The sequence below is a fragment of the Anomalospiza imberbis genome, chromosome 4 (assembly GCF_031753505.1).
Source record: "Anomalospiza imberbis isolate Cuckoo-Finch-1a 21T00152 chromosome 4, ASM3175350v1, whole genome shotgun sequence".
Taxonomy (NCBI): domain Eukaryota; kingdom Metazoa; phylum Chordata; class Aves; order Passeriformes; family Viduidae; genus Anomalospiza; species Anomalospiza imberbis.
Window position 1 is genome coordinate 32,554,080 of NC_089684.1, and position 19,012 is coordinate 32,573,091.

The 19,012-nt window shown below is 35.5% G+C and overlaps 1 protein-coding gene across 2 annotated transcripts in view; it reads right to left on the bottom strand.

The window, feature by feature from the left end:
* LRBA (LPS responsive beige-like anchor protein) overlaps nt 1-19,012 on the bottom strand; it is a 363,194-nt gene that overhangs the window by 77,235 nt on the left and 266,947 nt on the right. For both annotated transcript variants that reach the window (XM_068187837.1, XM_068187836.1), the window contains one exon: nt 13,011-13,163. In XM_068187837.1, the coding sequence (XP_068043938.1) occupies nt 13,011-13,163 (153 nt within the window). The remainder of the gene's footprint in view (nt 1-13,010; nt 13,164-19,012) is intronic.

Here is a 19,012-nt window from a genome sequence, read left to right on the forward strand (position 1 = left end):
CTTCATATCTGGTACATGAACCTAACATTTCAGGAAGATATCAAATAGATTTCATTTTCTGTTCCTGAATTAGGATCTCAGTGAAACCGCTGGAGACAGTAAAGCTGCCTCTGTTTATCAATCAACCCATATCCCTGTCATTTTTGTATTTACAGATAGTAACACAAAAAAAAAAAAACCCTGAAGATTATCTGGCCATATCTGTTGATTCCTCTGTATAGTTTCGCATTAATTTCTTGTGAAATTCTCTGCTTCTCTGTCTGTATCACAGCTTTCTGCCAGCAAGCTCCACTGCCACTATTCATATAACACTACCCTTTTTAGCCTCTTTGCAGAAAGTGATCTTTGGACTGGAAAACCTCAATATGTGGCATTTCACTGCAGTCTATAACTGTCTTTGACAAACAAAAAATTTAGGGACTACTTCAGCTGAGTTTTTCTCCTTCCTTACTCTCTCACTTCTTGTTACATCCTAAACCTCATGATGAAAGGAGCAGGAAAAAGGGGAATGTTTCAGTCAGAGATGTGTGATTATGGAAGAAGCATCCATCTCTAGGAAACCCCGTGGCTCACTTCAGGGAACACCAATGGAATACATTCCTTACCTTCCTCCTGCACTGGAACTTGCTCTTGTTAGGGAAGTGACAAAACTGACATAAAACAGAGATGGCCATCTGGCAAGACCCAGCTTGCCAGGCGGTTTTATCTGATCCCTGAGCATGCCTGCCCATCACCAGCCCAACCACACTGAGGATAATGTTTATATATGCTGCAGGACAAGGGTGCATCAAACAAATCAAAATCAGCAGGTTTTAGAGCACTAGAAATAAAACTGAGCTAATGTGACTGTGCTGACGCAGCAGAAACAAAACCGATGCTGAGTACACAGGATTTATTAATTTCAAGTGTACAGCCTAGCTCATGTCAGTCTCCAACATAGCCACAATATCAAAATGGTAGCAAAAACAACAAGTTAGCACACTGTTTACATCTTGGGTACAAGGCTCTATAAATGGGTCACAATCAGGTTAGATGACACGTCCCATGGGAGGAATCTCAGCACAAAGCAAAATTTCTCATTAAGTGGTCACCCATGGTTACAACAATGCAAAAGGAACTTCCCTCCATATTTTAGAGAGAAACATCCAAACCCAAAAGAATAAACTTAAATGTTGCTCTCTTGCAAAATTATTCTAAAGCACTAATCCACACGGGGCAAACTGCAACTGGGGCGTAGTTCAACAAACAAGAATGAAGGCAGAAAGGAACACAGTCTGCCAAAAATCTGTGAAGAGCTTAGATCTGTCCACACTGACAGCAAAACTGGGCTTAAAATGAATATGAGCTAAGTTTGTACGCAGCTTTGGAATGGCTTTTACTCATAGTTAATTCTGGTGTACACACAGCCCAAGGGTGTGTCTGCATGATGGGCTTGCATCAGTCTGAAGGGAGGATATTGACAGTGCAGACGTCCAAGTCCATGCAGTAAAGGCTGCTTCACTTGCTTTTAGTATCTTAGAGAAAGGCTTAATAATGTAAATTAATATAAATCAAACATCTTTGAGATTATGTAGCCAATTTTAATTCTTAGGTTATTTACATTACTTTAGGCAAAATATATTCTGAAAAGCCTGTTGTTAAAACAGTTATCCTGTGATTTATTATGAAAGCAGAGAACGCTCCAGCAGCTCCTGGAACATGCTTTCACCATCCTCCACTCCTAATCCTCATTACAAAGTTCTTATTCTGCCTCAGAAAGCAGATGGCAAGAGATAATGTCAGTAACAATTAGGAGGCTTCACTGCCCTTAAGGACTCTTCTGCTATACATTTGTAATTTTTTTTTTTTAGAGATTTTTCAAAACAAGATACTTTGCACTATTTTTATTCTAGCATATGGTTTGGAACATCCTGAAAACAATTACACAGGTTTTGTTTTGGTGTGTGGATTTTTTTTTCCTTGAAACAATGGAGAATGTTGGGGGGTTTAATAATTAAAAATAAACAATATAAATGAAGCTTCCAGCATTATTTTCATTCTACACAATACAAAATTAAACCCACTGGAATTTCCTAATATTTTAAATCAATTTCTCTAAACTACTTGCATGGAGCTGAACCTTTCATGTTTTTATGAGCCCAGTTCAACTCTCACTAACAACTAACTTGGATCAGATCCAACATTTAACTGTAGTTTAGAAAATCCCTTCCATTTGGATAAGGACAAACTCAAAGGACCTCACAAGAGTATATATTATGTCACTTTATCAGTGCAGAATTTTGTCTGCTAAAAACTTATTTGAATGCCAGTTATACTTTTGCTATTATGAATATCTTTAATGTTGCTTTACAAGATGTTTCTTTTTAATAACAGTTTTAGTCTACCTAAATAAAATCCAAATAGGAAGTAGTATTTCAGAATGAAAAAAAGAAAAAAGCTGAGATTTCATGTAATTTTTGTATTGGAGACTTAATTTGAAACTTTAGTGTTAGAGAAAATTTCTCTCAAAAAGAAGCAAGCCAGGCTTTCTTGGCTTTAGAGCCTTCTCTGAGCTATGTAAATATTATCTTTCTATAGATATACCCTCCACTATCCTCCTACAGAGCAGCTACATTAATGGAGGATACACCTGCTCTCTGGTGTTGATTAACGTTTCCCCCTTCCAAAATTCTGTTCCTCAGATCAGCTACAGACAGTGGCAAACAAGAGCTCCCTCACATGTTTCAGCCAAACTGATCCTAGATAGGCAGCCAAAACATTCTTTAAGTACTTAAACTAACCTGGAAAGGATCAGGTGAGCACAAGCACGAGAAACTCTAACTCTGATGGTTTTTACTAATGTTCCTTTACTTCATGCTTCAAAAGCAGAACAATTGTATTGGTTTAAATTGCAGAGTATAATGATTCATGGCTATTTGAGAATGAAATAAGGAAATTAAAACTGGCCCTTCATTGGATTTGGTTCTGTAGTTGACTCTGTATCTCACAAAGGTTACTAATACAGATCAATAGATCAGCAAGTATTTCCTTAAAGGGAGACTTTGTGGCTAGCATGAGCAGCCTTTTAACTAACAAAGACTGAGAATAAAAATGGCAGCCTAAGAGAACTGGGGTTGCTTGAATTCCTTCACAAAGAGAAAATGGGAAAAGAATTCACAGTCCTTTATGATTTAAGGGTGGACCAACCATCTGACCAAAGCAACCAAATGCCCAGTACATTTATGACTCTTGTAAGCATGACCTGGATAGTTAAAAATCTGCATTTTTTTTGCCAAGTACATTCTCTTTTCTTGACTGATGGGCTATAGTTTGGCCTCTCCTTAAACCAAAAGGGCTACACCTGAACTTCCAATTAAAGGGTAACAACTGGCAGATGTGAGGGATCATCTAGCAGGAGGCTGATGCTGAGCAGATGGGCTGGGGTGCAGCAACCTTCTCCATCAGTTTCCACCCACTGCTTTTGCAAAGACACATAATCACCAGGAGCCTGACACTGCCTTTCTTCAGGCAGCAGCACGATACTCCCTGCAGAGTATGGGGCTGCTATCATCAAACTGGGACCAGGAACATGGCTAACTAGAGCCTGGCCAGCTCCACATACCCGCACTGCTCACCGCTGCTTAATGAGATAACTTCAACAGAGCAAACACTTTCAGAGATTTCCACTCGAGAATGTTTGTACTTCCACTGCAGCGCAGCTGACTATGCTATTTTCTGTGCAAGTGCCATAAGTGGGAGAAAAATTTGTAAATCAGGTCACTAAAAGAACAACTTCTGTTAGAAATAAGGCTTTTTCATGTAATTTCAGTTTAAAGCACAGCTTCACAAACAACTGTTCCTGAACAAAGACACAGTTGGGGAAATTTGGTGAGGGATAGGAAGAAGAGATGGGGAGCTCCCCTAACTTTTGGAACCATGTCTTCTGATTTTTCTTCCTATAAAGCCTAATGATCATGTTCTAATGACTAAACATCATTAATTTAATAAGGTTAAGAAAAAGATTCTTCTATTTATTAGAGCAAGAAAAGGTGGGTACTATTTCTGTCATCTATTTCTCTGAGCGTGTCTTAACTGCTGAATTCAAGATCTTATATTTCATATTACATATTTTGTATCACATAACGAACTAAGTATCTTTTTATTTGTATAAATGTCCCTCTCTGATTTCTGAGTATTGCCGTTACATTCTTGAGCCTAATTATACACTTTTGCAAAAATATTGCCCTGTAGCAAAGTTAAATTTATAATTTCATGAACAACTTTTTTGTCCTCATGTTATGAAATAAAGCATGTCATTTCCTGATGCATCTTCTCAGTATTTTACATTACACTGTAAGGTTTTCTTATGCTCTTTCTTGTCTCCTCTCTTCTAGGAACAAAAAACTGTTTCCTCATACCATAGTTCCTCCTACATCCATATCATTGTCATAAGCTTTCTCTGTACCCCAGATGGTTTTAGTAACATTATTCTTCCTCATTCCAGGAGTGGAGTCTTGCCAGGAAAAAGCACCAAAAGCAAAGCTTCAGCTGACTTCTTTTTGTGTCCTTCTGTGTAGAGCACAGATGGTCAGGTTTCCTCAGCCCCTCCCCTTCTTCAGCTGAAAACCCCAGCTCCATGCATGCAAATATTACCAAAAATCTCACTTCCTTTTCCAACACATAGGATGGAAACATCTCTACAGTGACTCTATAACAAATACTTTGCTTTGAGCTACCTACCAAATTCAAGTTTAGCAGCATGTTTTCCCACATGGTCCATAAATAGACACAAAACCAAATCAAACACCATATTCTACCGGGTCTCTCACCAGTACATTCGTTGTATGCAAGTCCTTACCCCCTTACAGGAGGAACAACTTGGATATTTCTTTGCAAGGCAACTTCCAATCACAGACTGTAAGTTTCAGTAAATACAGTAAAAAACTGCCATCTCTTTCAAACTTTTTTTTCCTCACTTACCACTAACCTTGTGAAGCAATTTTTACATTTTACTCAAAATTCTTGATACATTTTCAGCAGTATCAGTCCAGGCACAGCATTTGCAGAACAGACAAAGAGAAGACAGACAGATTTAGTGAACACCTGTTAAATGGGGCAGTAGCTCCAGTACAATTGTTTCCCACTTCATTTCACACAGTAATAACTTTAATGTCCTCCAAGGACTCACTTTCAAACACCAGTTCTACAACATCACACAACAAAAAAGCTGAAAGCAAATTTAATTGTCTAGATTGTGTCCAATAATCTTCTCTTTGGATAAAAGCAAATATACTTTAGCTTTTTTTTTTTAAACTGTATCTACTCAAACTGTTTTATTATTCAACATTTTATAATCTTTCTGAACTGCATAACATTCTCCTCCATGTTTTATTATCTTTTCTATGGTAAATTCTCTTACCTCATTAGAAAATCTGCATACCCCATCACTCTCTTTATAGTTCATACTTTTAGTTTAGGCTTTGTTTTCTTTTGACTCTTATACATGTATCTAGGCTTTTCTTACTATTAAAATCTCCTTGTTTAATTTTGCGGTCAGTTAAAATATTTGTACATTTTAGTTTTATTCCTACTCACCTTGTTTAGTTTCAGACTTCACTAAGACAGACACGTTACACATAAGTGTGTAGTGTCCTAACAATTGGAAATTAATTAGAAGTATTTTTAGAATGTGATAGGTTATGGAGTTTTTTTTTTTAAATGAGATAATTACACTAACCTCATTCAAGACCTTAAAGTTTTAGAATTATTAAGCATGGCAAATTTTGATACTAGCTTCTTTAACTATTTTTTTCACATTAGCAAAGACAGACTGTCTATGAGTCCTTTAAGTTTTCTTCATTCAGGAAGACTGGCATCTATCCCACTCTCAGAAATTACGGAAATGCAAGCATGTGGGGACTTTTTAAAAATAATTTTACACTGTTTACATTCTTGAAGTCCAGAGTTTGGTTGTAATTTCTATAAAGTAACTAGCATGCAGTTTAAAGAGATGGTCAGAATTGCAAACAAGAAATAAAGAAGGAAATGCTATGGAAAGAGCAGTCTTTAAAATCTCTGCTTAATCTTTCTACTTACAAAGATGGAATGGATAGAAAATAGATTGATGCTTTTGACTAGCAAATTATGATCCCCTACCTAGGTCACTGTTTTCAATGAAAAGGCAAAAAACCAGTTTCTTTTCATCATCACATATATTTTACTATGTATTAACTTTGTCCTACAGATGCATCTTTCCAGTGTATTCCATCATATATATTATGCAAATCCCCTCTCCCAATATTAGCTTATTTTGCTGTATTATGAAACCCAAACTGAATGCTTTCAGCATTCTTACCTTCTGTTCAAAAGCACAGTTTGGGTTCATCTTTAATTACTTCCTTCATATTCTTGAATTTATTTGACTCTCTCTGTATTGTAGTCTTCTTTAAAAATTAAATTAACAAAAAAATCATACATTAATAAAGCCACTATTCCAATATAACTGGATTTAAATAAACATGAATTTCTGGCCATATTTCTTAGATGGTACTTCATTAAAAATATGTTACCCAGGCAGTCAATTGTACACACAGAAAAATTAGTCTACATTTTTTATTCACAGATTTTCAGAATCTTTTCTAATAGGCCATATATCATATTCCCTTAGAAATATTTCCCGTTTACTTTTCAAAAATGTCTTGTATTGAATGATTTTTAAAATTTTCCCTCCAGAATACCCACAGATTAGGTTTTCACCTGCATCAATTTCACCTATTTGTGGTTATGCTTGCATTGTTAAGGTTATTCTACGTTTATCTTCAGATCTGAATAAAGTGCTTCAGAATGGGTAAAATGTCTCATTCCCCCCCTTTTTGTGATAATAATCAGATCTGTACATGATATAATTAAATGAAAAGACTGCTTACAATTACCCAGGTTTTTTGATTCTAGCCTGAACACAAATGTTTCTATGTCAAAGACAACAAAGGTTCTAACTTTTAGGAAGTAATTATAAAAGTGCAAAAAATCCTGCACAAACACAGATGATGAAATTGTCATGTGTGTGCTGAGCTGGCAGGAGATGACCCTGAGTGGTGCAAGAACACAGATTTACCAATGCACCAAATGCAAAGGCAGACAGCTTTAAGCCAGTGCTGGTATTCCACATGGAGAAATTGAAAGGGAAAACCAGCCAACCACTAGAACTGCATACTGCAGTCATGGAAGCGCTTCTCTGGGAAAGGAGGAATCCTGCTGCATCATTCACACACCAGCCTACATTCCCTTCAACTGTTTAAGAGCTGACCTGTGCCCCTCTGCCTGCTAAGTGTACACACATTGGAGCCCCTGTGCTTCCCAGGACTGCCTTGTTTCCATAGATGAGGGGGAAAAAAAATTTAACAATATCAACCTTTTATACAGATAAAATCCAATACGCCAGCAGACTAGACCTTCCACACTCAACTTTGCTGAAAAATACTATTCCTGACTGGAATTAGAATGCTACATTTCACTGGCAATAGTTATGTTTAAACACATAGCTATTTTAATGGCGTTACATATAGCTATTTTAATGGCATAATGCACATTCATAGCATAGAAATAGAAGTATTTGTCAGGAAAAACAAAGTTACAGATTACTTTTATAGCTATCTTTTCTATAATAATTAATGAAAGTGATTTTTGCTAAAAATTATACTACTTGTAGAGTTAATAGACATCCTCCATTCAGAAGATAAGTGTGTAGATCTTCTTTTGTATATAGGCTATAATCTTCAAAGAAAAGTCACAAGAAATCACCAAATACCAGAAACAGAAATGGAAGTAACAGTTCAGAGTCTGAAAGAGTCTGAAAACTGGTATCAAAGTTCTCAAATTCTGTCAACATCCCACATCAGCTCAGATTGCTGGAAGCATCTTCATCGCTCAGTGTACACAGCTCCATCTGCATTCACATTGCTCAGTGTACACAGCTCCATCTGCATTCCAGCTTTTTAAGACCACATCCAAATGTATGAAGACCAGAATCTCAAAGTAGGTGCTGCACAGATTACAATTCTGATGCTGCAGGTTAAGGCTGGTTTACATTTGACCCTTTTTTGTGCTCTCTAATGTTTTTAACATATTGAATGAGTCAGCTGTTATCAGGAATTCACAGCTAATGATCTAGCAATCTATTACTAGTAATCTCCACTTCTAAGCCTTAATTTACATATCACATTATGGTATGATTTGCTGTAACATATTTTCAAATACACAGCCGTGGAACTAGGAAAAATATCAGAGAGTTTTTACCAAGATAACAAACAAAAAAATCCAGTACAATCCAAGTTCCAGGCTTTACTTCAGTATCTATATTTGGCTAACATCAATAGTTTTAAGAGACTGAAAGTAACATATTTTTTTCAAAACCAAGTTTTGTTTTTTCACCCAGCTCACAAAACCTGCAGTTCTGAGCATTGTTGTGTGTTAGTTGGCAGGGGATGTTGCTTTTTCAGTGTAGCTTGGTATAAGGTGGAGTTGCCTGTGCTAAAAAGTAATGCTCCATATTGACTGATAACGATCCTCTAATTCTCACTGGATATTTTTCTTACCTTAGACAGTTCTTAACACTGATTCATAGTGCTCCACTTAAACTTGTACTGGAGCAAATGACTGCCCTACCCTACCTCTGCATTTTGCTTTTCATGGTTCTGCCACCATTACTTTTGTGCATAGCATCTTTATGTATTTAAGCATTTCATTTGTTTCAGAAAGCATCCCAGCTTCCAAAAACTACATTTTCAATTACTTGAAAATTGGATTTCAAAACTTTCAGTCCAGCACAGTAATCTCATCACTTTTCTAATTTGTCTTGCATTTTCCCCAGCATTGAACGAAATGGATAAACCCTAAATCATGAAAGGACTAACTCTGCAATAAAGCACTAAAACCCCTAAATTGAGATATATTGTGGAAAGCTGTCTTGACAGACCTCAATGACTTCATTATCATTGAAGCAATCTAATTCTGAAAAAGCTGAGGCTCATCAAAGCTGTGTGAAATTTAGTTATTATCTGTTGATTAATAGTTTCAAATTAATTCTTCCCAATTCAGACATCCAACTTTCAATGACAGGACAAAATAGATTATTTACAATGCAGAACAGAACTTCCTTATTGGGATTTTTAGCTATTCCTAAGTAACAGTGGGAAGCATAGGGCTTTTCCCTGGATTTCATCTGGTCTTTGTAAATGTTTACTTTTTCATGCATGATACAAAGGGCATTTAAAATTTCTATCAGCTCTAATGCAGTAATTATCCCTAGGTCCAACACATGAAATTAAATTTCTAAAATAGAAAACTGTTCTAAAGGAGAGCACCTAACATAACTAAGACTGTGAAGCCAAGAAAAGATGCCAGAAAAATCTAAGTTTTAAAGGTTATATCTGTTTCTGTGTCTGACAACTGCTGCTAAAGGTTTTGTTTAGGACTTCTGTACCCAAATCACATCTGAGCATCTATCTCTTTGTATTCTCTCAAGTTCACTTCCCATTCCTATTTCCTGTAGGTCTTTCAGAAGCATGGGAGAACCAAAAATTTTTAGGTGTCAGATGAAGTTTGCATCCTCCCCTTTGCTCTCATACAAAATGCTAAAGATATTACAATTTGGAAATAGTAAAGTAAGGATCCAACAGCACGTTGCATTTGAGATTTTTCTGTTTTGTAGGGAGGCAGGAATTATAATATCATCTTGTTTAGAAGCTTGTGAGTTTCTACTCTTATCAAGCTAATACTATAATTATTATTACACACGTATTTATAAAATGATGAATTTAGACAATAATACAATTATTGTGAACTGCACCTGTATAAACGGAAAAATATTCTCAGATGTCTTAGCAGTTATTTCATGGCACTAAACATAGTATGCCTGAGCTTTAGAGGTATATAATAGTGTTTCAGAATGGTAAAAACACAGTCACTTTTCCATCAAAATCTGGACTGTCTCAGAGAAAAATACCCTACCCCCCCACTGAGTTGTGTTATTATAAAACATTGTATATCACTGACTAATACAAAATACCAACTATATGCAGAAGCAATAGATGCACTTTGGCATTCTTTGTACTGCTTAGAATGACATACTGATTCTACCATTTAGCTCATGATAACATTACATTAATCGAAATCCAGTTTTAATTATACACCATTCTGCTTTTCCTCTCAGACCAAACACAGAGGAAATGCAATGACCTATTTCAATTAAAATACACACTTTATGGAATTAAAACTAGGTTGGAAATCACTTTTAAATCAGCCATCAGCCTGTCAATTAATGCTCTGAACCCCTGCTATTGACCCAGTACTGTACAAGCTGTTATTATGCACTGTCCTAAGTATCATCTGTTCCCCGGGCTGCTCTGTTCCAGAGAGACAGACAGCTGCAGGAAAATATCCCTCTTCAACCTGAGGACCATCTGACTTTAATTGTAGCACACAGCTTGATGTGGGTCTGGTTATGAGAAGCCGAAGTATCACACTGTAATAATCTGGAAAAGCAGAAACCTGCCAACATGAGGCTGCAAACAGGGCGTTGGGTTGTCTGGCTGCCTGACGGGCTGCAGGAAATATGATTAATGAACAAGGTATAATGATATCAAGAACCCGATTAGCACCACAGAAAGGTCACAGATCAAAGTAGTATGCATTTCATGAGCTCTAATCATTGTATAAGATCTGGGGACTTAAAGAGGTAAACTCAAATGCAAAGGGCAAAAAATATCTGTGTGTCATAGCTTACAAAATAAGCACTTGGAATACTGTATTCCCTATTTTGTCTGAAACAGGAGACAGCAAGGAAATATTAGCTGAATACATCAAGCCTATGCGACATTGTATCAAGCTTTTCTTGATTATATTAGTGTAGATCTGAGCTTTAAGCATTCTTCCTAAACTATTCTACTTGAAAAAGAAATTATGCTGATTTGATGCTGATGGTATTCAATGCACTAAGTATTAACAAGGAAAAGCAATTTAATATTTGCATATAATTTTCTCAATGTTAGTCCACTGCAAAAGTGGCAGATCACAGAGAGCATCATCCACACCAGCCAGGCCCGCTACCACTGGGAAAGTTTAATTATGTCAGACAGAAGAAGTTAAGGTAATTCATTGGCAGAGAGGTTTAAATTTAATGCTACCAGACCGACCAAAACTTGGTATCTTAATCACAGAAACAGCATCAATGACCTACAGCTGCAGGTCCTACCTGTTGTGTAGGACACCAGACATCATTCGGATGATGTTTGGAACACTTTAATACCAACACTTCAATTTTATAAATTATTTCTTACTTTTGTAATTAGCTTAAACCTTAAAAAAAAGAATAAATATTTTTCTGTCCAATTAATACTTGAAAACTGTAAAATTTCACGCTGAGAATATTGCACAAGTGAGAGATATCAAAGAGAGCTGCAAGAAAGGCAGACATGAGCAGCAGACTGGGAAATGAAGGAAGAATGAGGGAATGGTAGATCAGAGCATACAGAGAGATGAGGGTGAGAAAACCTGGTCCATGGCTTGAAATGAGGAAAAATAATTAAGAGTTAACATCTTAGACAATGAGGAAGGGGGAGATTAACTTCACAGTGGGGAAAGCCAGATCTGTAACTGATAGACTAAAAGTATATTTTAATGCAAAATCTAAACCACCAGAGTCATGAGAGATCAAGGCCACCATGTGCCTTTGACAAGTCTGCTCAAGAACACAGCTTTGCATTTCCCAGGTTGTTCTGAAGCACCAGCACATGCCAAGCTCACAGAGGTGCCAAGCTATCTCGCCTACCTATCACCACAACTGTGAGATCAAAAGCTGAGTTTCAATATGGTTTGCCAAGTAGTCCTGCTAAATGTTACTGTATTTCATATCTCATTCAAATAAAATTTGCACATACATATGGATGAAGGAAAACACTAAATCCACCCAATATTCTTTGAGATAACTATGGTGCATCTATCACTGCCTGCAGGAATCTAGGCCACACAGCATTTCTGAAAACCATGGTATCATGTCACCAGTAAAAATGCAGCGTAAAACATTCTAATTAACTTCTGAACCATAGATTTCTTCTGATGTAAATGTTCTCTAATGTTATGAAGCCTAACATGCCACCAACAACAGAACTTTTTCAATTCCCATTTCCTAACTTAGGAGTATCAGGATGCTATCCTGATAAGCCTGATACCTGAAAGGTTTTTGAGAGTTTCCATGCCTTAATTCCGCATTTCCCAGTTAACTGGCTACCACATGAAAAATGCAGCCTCATATTTCAAGATTTGCTAGGAAAAGCTTCTGTTATTTATTTCAGAATGCCATCAGTGCAGAACTGTTTAATTCTGAGAAGAATTAACAAAGCTTTTGAGAATGTGCTGAAACACCACCAGTGACAGTGTAACAGCTATCCTGTAATTCATTTCACTGCCCAGAGAGCACAGTGAAGATAGGCAGTGCTAACAACTGCATTTCCCAAAACACGGAAGAGAACAGTAACACAGGTTTGAGAATGAAGTAGGCAAAGGAGAATTTAGTTTTATTTTCTTGTAAAAAAGGCTCTGAAAATATCAATTTAATAGAAGAAATGGAAGAAGTGGCAGAAGATTGAAAACACCTCTTTGGAGTTATATAGACACTAAAATTAAGAAACCTCAAAATCACATTTAAGTCACAAATATTTTTATGATTAAACAAGCTTTTTCAAGCCTTCTGTAAAGTGATGATTTTATTAGCTCTTTAGAACCACAAGAGCTGACATAGAAAAAGGGTAAGATCTCCTGTATATTTAGACTGCATTCAAACTTTTTTGAGCAAATCTAAGACTGAGAATACTATAATCCTTTTTTCTTCCTACATTTGTAAATCTATATCTTCATATAATTTCAGACATAGTTCTATATAAATTATAAATATATATTGTAAGCAAAGATGCAAATTATTTCAGAAGAATCTTGCAAGACAGAAGTGACTGGACAATAGAAGAGAGCCATCTTACCAGCCTGTTTATGCGAACAAATTCTTCTGGGGTTTTGGCCCATGGTGGAAGTTCAACATCAGACACCACTGTTCCATCATCCATCACTCCCAGATTGTAATTGTTGCTGTTGACAAATATCTCTGGGAGGTAATAAAATTCAGGAATCAATTCCTGTAGATAAATGAAAAACAATGCCACGTTATAAATTCTGTCAGAGGATGCAATGTGTCACATTAAAAAAAGTAATTATTAGGATGGAATTAAGCAAAGAGGATATATAAAATTCTCCCAGAGATATCCCCCCCTTCCCTAGAAGGGTCCCCTTCTGCACTTTCTAAAATTCAAACCTGTAGATATGACGATTCCTTAGCATGCTTTTAACGCGACAAAGAACTGAGACACAACAGGCTATAAAACAAATATGACAAAACATTGGTTTTGGTTGCATATTATGCACCAAGAAACTTACAAAACCAAATTAATGAACATCACATCATCACATGGCATATATAATATTTAGTCGAAAGGTACAGACAATCGATGATGATAAAAAGTTGTGGAAAACTGATTCTTACACATTTTAGTACAATATACATTTTAAAGTGCTAATGCACAAATGGCAATCTGCAGTTGGGTGAAACCAGCACTGTAGATATTAAGTACGAAGGTGTGAAACTCAGTCATAGTCTTATTCTCTCTAATGTAAAGGGTCTAAGAACCTAATGTTTAGGCTACTACCTAAAATTGTTCAATGCCCAGAAATAATTTTTTTGTAAATTCCAAAATTACCTGGAATTTTGTAAATTCCAAATACCTGGAGTTATGCCACATGTTCCATTAAAAAAAAAAAAAAAAAAAAAACCAAAAAAAACCAAAGAAACAAACAAACCCACAAAGCTGAATAGAGTCAATATTTTTCTTTCACATGAAGTTCATTTATTCAATTATGTGTCTAGTCTATAAATTACAGAGAAGAACCACGCAAAATTTCACACACAGAGAAAAAAAGGCAGGGATTTCACATGGTTACAAGGTCTGCACTAAATTCCTTGTCAGGATCCTCACTGCTGTAAACAAGTGATGTTTTTGATGTTCCAGGCCTGTGCTGAACAGGACTGGAACTCAGTATTAACACCTCCCTGGGCTGGCCTGCTCTGGTACCTCTGCTGGCACAGCTACCATGGCTGAGGAAAAACAGTAGAGGAATTGTGATTTCTAAGTCTTCTCAGAAAAACAAAGTAATAGTAATGGCTGAACAAAAAATTTATTAAGCAGAAAATGACACATTCTAATGTGAAACTGAACATAATATGCTATGAAGGAAAATTACACTCAAACCCATAAGGATTTTCTCCTGGATAAGTGGATTATTTCCTTGTTTTGCAAACAGCCCTGCAACTTCCTAAGTTGTCATGTATTTTATAAAATACATGAGATAATACATGAATTTATCCAAGTTAATGGGATTAGAACCTTATTTATACACTTTAATAAAAATATCTGCAATGTCCAGGTATAAAACTTAATAGAAAAAGCCCATAATGATGTAACACACATATTTCTCTCCTATATTTTAAAGATAGGTTGGCTGGGTGGGTATTTTTGGTAGTTGGGTTTTTTGTTTGTTTTTTGGGGGGATTTTTTGTGGTACTTGATGTTGACACTTAAATACACCCAACAAACCTGGCAATTTGACTAATTTAGAAAAATTGAGCCACTAAATTAGAGAATTTACTTCCTTTGTAAAGAAAGGATCAATACATGTAATTGCTTCAGGAAGTGTATTTCATAGCAAATGAGTGGTGTAAAATTGGTCTTTCATACAGCAAGTGCAAGCTGCAGGCCACTTGAGAAGTAGGAAAAAAAAATCAGACTGCCACAGTGGCTTTGTCTACCGTGGGCGGAGGATGTAGCCACGCCAGAAGACCAGCAGATCAGATCTGAAACGCAGTCCTGATATGGGTCAACAGCTCAGTGGTCTCCAAGATAGCCCCTCAGGGCCAGCTATGGCATGAGCAGCTTTCCAAATGGCTGAGTGCAATGAGGAGGTCATCAGATTGCGGGCAAGGTCAAGCCAAAGTAGCCAGGGTAAAGACAGGAAAGATCAAGCAGGAATTAAGCTATTATCACCTCCATCCTTGTGTGAAACACTGCTTGGCTTTGAATTGTATATCTTTTAGTTTACAGTCCCCTTAATTAACTAGGGTAAAAAACATGCTTCTGTACCAAATGCTCGACAAGCAGTTGATAAAAAAGAGATTTGAAACTATTTCACTGCATAAGAACAAGAATGTAGCAAGGATAAACAACGTAAAAAATAAAGTTTATAAAAAAAAAGTAACACGGAGGTTGCTACAGTATTTATCATCACAGAAATCAGCAAAGAAAAAGCAGACACGCAGGACTATTAATTTGATAGCAGCACGTACCACAAATATGAAACTGTACCCTGGTTCTGAACACTTAAAATACAAGCTCATTACATATGTTGTCAATGCTTTTATTTCAACTTTAAATATGTATCTGTACAGCTATTCATTAGTTTCTTTCAAGATCAGAAAGCATTCGGCTTTCTAGAACACATTGTTTTCATTAGGTTACACAGAAACAATATGGTGGAAACTTCAAAACTACCTGTAATTTCTACTAGTTTGACTATCAGAAACTTTTCATAAAGCTTTTCATTACTCCAGAAATTAGTTTTCAGAAAGTTTTTCACTGTCACCATTATGATACATTTCTACAAAAGGAGTTTCTTTGTTATGTGATTTTCTTCTCTTGGCCATGTGCTAACATTTACCCACTGAAAAAGGGAGGGCAAACAGATGCATGTGGCCATGGGAAATGAGCTGTATTTAGAGCCCATTTTTAGTGCCTTTATACGAGTGAAAATTATAACATTAGTCAAAGGAAACCGTTTTTTCCTAAAACCAGCAAAAATAACTGATCACAAAATATTAGTTTTTTTCAAGTTAACAAATATTCTTCATGTATTTGGCAACTGCAGTCCTTACGAGTCCTCGTCAACTGTATTTGTGGGGTCTTCTTTTTTCTTAAAATCTTTGAATCACATACACAGACTGACACTAAGACAGCAGATGCTGACTCACGTGTGCAACTCCAGAAATAATAGAACTTCCTGGACACATGAAAATGTTAAAAAAAATAATGAATGCACTTTTTGCTTCTTTTGCATGGCAGGAGGAATGAGTTAGCAAATGTTTTCACACAAACATCACATGAAGATGCAGGACCAGACATGAGGGGCCAGAATAAAGAATCCTTTAATATCTCACACAGAACAGTGACAAGGACCGGAATAACACAGGGTAATACAGCCTCTGCATGGATATTCTGTCAGCTTCTTACAGCTTCTGAATTAATCTTACAGGTTCTGAATTAATCCATACTTCTGAGTTGTAAAATCATTAAGCATGGGGTCTGTAGTTTTGTCTGCATAGGTTTTCCTTTGGCCGTCCTAAAACTGCTTCCTGGCAGTTCCAGTAGATGGTCCCAATGGCCATTTTGTGGAATCCAGTAAATGTTAGTTCCTTATTTGCTCTTCTATGCACCCTTCCAGGTACTATTGACCTACATAATCATCACATTCTTCCTCAGAGATCTCTTTTTGCAAGCTAAAGGATCCAATTCAGTTTAGATTTGTTCCCTCTGGAAATCTTCCCTTCTAATTAAAAATTTTGGTTCCCTCCCTACTTTTTCTAACTCTGCTGAGTGAGTCCCTTCTGAAATTTTCCACACTTAACACATGTACAGAAATGGTAAAACTGCCCAAAATTTCTTTTGTTTAAATTTCACAGAAAAAGCTAAAACATCTCTATGATTTGTTGAAGCTCTGTTTTTAGGACTTGTGTTTGGAAATTACTTTCTGAAATTTCCTTGTTGGAATTCCCCATTTCTACAAGGAAGAGACAAGATATATCCTTATGGAAAGCAATACTTCCATTGTTCTGCCATGCTTTTCACTACAACTGAAGAAGGATCTCACAGATAACATCAACATAAATCTAGCACTCAATACTTACTTAAAAAAACCCCTGCCATGTCAGGATTCTTATTAAAATATTTATAAAATACTGCATATAACTAAAGTACAATTTTTCTCTAACAAAAATTGCCCTATAACACATGAAAACAGTGATTCCTATGGAAAATTCACTAAAAATATTATTCTACAAAAATACAATATCAACAGGATGTCAGTTTAACAGTGGTGATTTATTTTCATATAGGCCACCATGCAAAAAAAAATTAATACCAGATATTGTTTCATTAATGCAATTAAATATTTTTTTTTCTTTTGTTTAGAAAATGACTGATGCATTTTGAAGCAGAGTTATATGATCTCCAAAGATGTCTAGGAAAAATGACAGATCCCTAATCCTATTAACACATTTATAAGATACCAAATTTTCAAGCTAAATTATTTTACAACCATATTAAGCAATATTAAGCCTATATATAACCTGTCAAGCAGAAAAATAAAAATGCATATTTGAAGTCTAGACTTTTATTCATATTGCCACTCTTAATTTCTTCTGTTAGGGACCTAAATGGCATTCAAGAAATATATACTAATCTATTAAATTAACTCAAATTACATTTTTTCATCACACATTAATGAAATAATTTTCAAGACTGTTGGGAAGTATAATTTCTCACTACCTATGAGCTTTCCTCCATCTGCTATATGTGTGTTATTTCTCACTAAGAAATTGTCAACTAAGAAATTGTCTCAAGACACTGCCTGAAACTCTGCCAAGTCGTAAGAAAAATATTTTGGCAGATTTCCATTAAAATTCTGAAGGTAATTAATAAAGAAATAAGTTCTGAAGGTAATTAATGAAGAAATAAATTTTGTCAATGTTCAACCACTCTGTTATAGTTCCAAGTGATTATCCCTCAAACATTTTCTAGTTTGAGAAAAATACTGAACTTTTCAGTAAGTCACAATTAAGCAAAGAGAATTACAAAAAGTCCAGATATTTATTTTGTAGATTAAAGAAACATATGATAACCACAATTAAGACCTGATTCATTATTGATCAAAAAATAGATTTGACAGAGTCAATATCTCATTGAATAAAAACCTGCATATTTAAAGCACTTTATATCCTTTTACTCTCTCTATTAACATATGTATATATGTGTATATATATATATACATATACAGATATATATATAATATATTTTATATATATTTATATTTTTATAGATATAATTATTTTACTTTTTACTTAGAATCTAAGTAAAAGTATTGAATGTTATGTATTGAACATATTTATATACTAGGTAATTCGGGTTAATTTGACAGAGAAAGAGGAAAAAGTTGCATGTATAACTACATTCCTTCTGCTTTGGACTTCAGAAAACTTGTCCTTAACTCACTCTAAATTTGTTATTTTAACACCTAAACAAGGAGCTTGGAGCAGGTATTGAAACTATTTGCTTCATTTTCAATACAGACATGGCTGGCTATAAAAGAAGCAGATCACAGATATTAGACGGAACTTTCTGATCCACACATCCAGATGGCTGTATTTTTAACTACTGTAATTCCCACAGATTACCATGCACAGTTCTGACTGAATTTGGAATACATTTTCTTCATTTTTTTTTTTCAACTAAGGGAAGTGTTTCCTTGTTATGGATCTTAGCACAATTTTACACAAAACCAAATCTTTTATGAAAACCAAATATCTGCATCCTGAAAATGTTAAACATTTTACTACACCAGACATGGAGTTTGTAATTAAAAATCTGAATTTCTAGGTACTTGCTTCTGAATTTTGCTGGTCATTGCTCTTTTTGTAAATACTATGACATGAAATTTCTCATATAGAAAGGTCATGTTGCCAGTTTCACAGAAACTTTATTCAGTAACTTTTGAGACTTTAAACATGAAGCTTGATTTAAAGAAAAACTGTCTAAAATTAAGTTATGCTAATGAGTTTTACAATAAACTTGCTGAAACAGCATTTCTGTACCTAAAAAATAAAGTT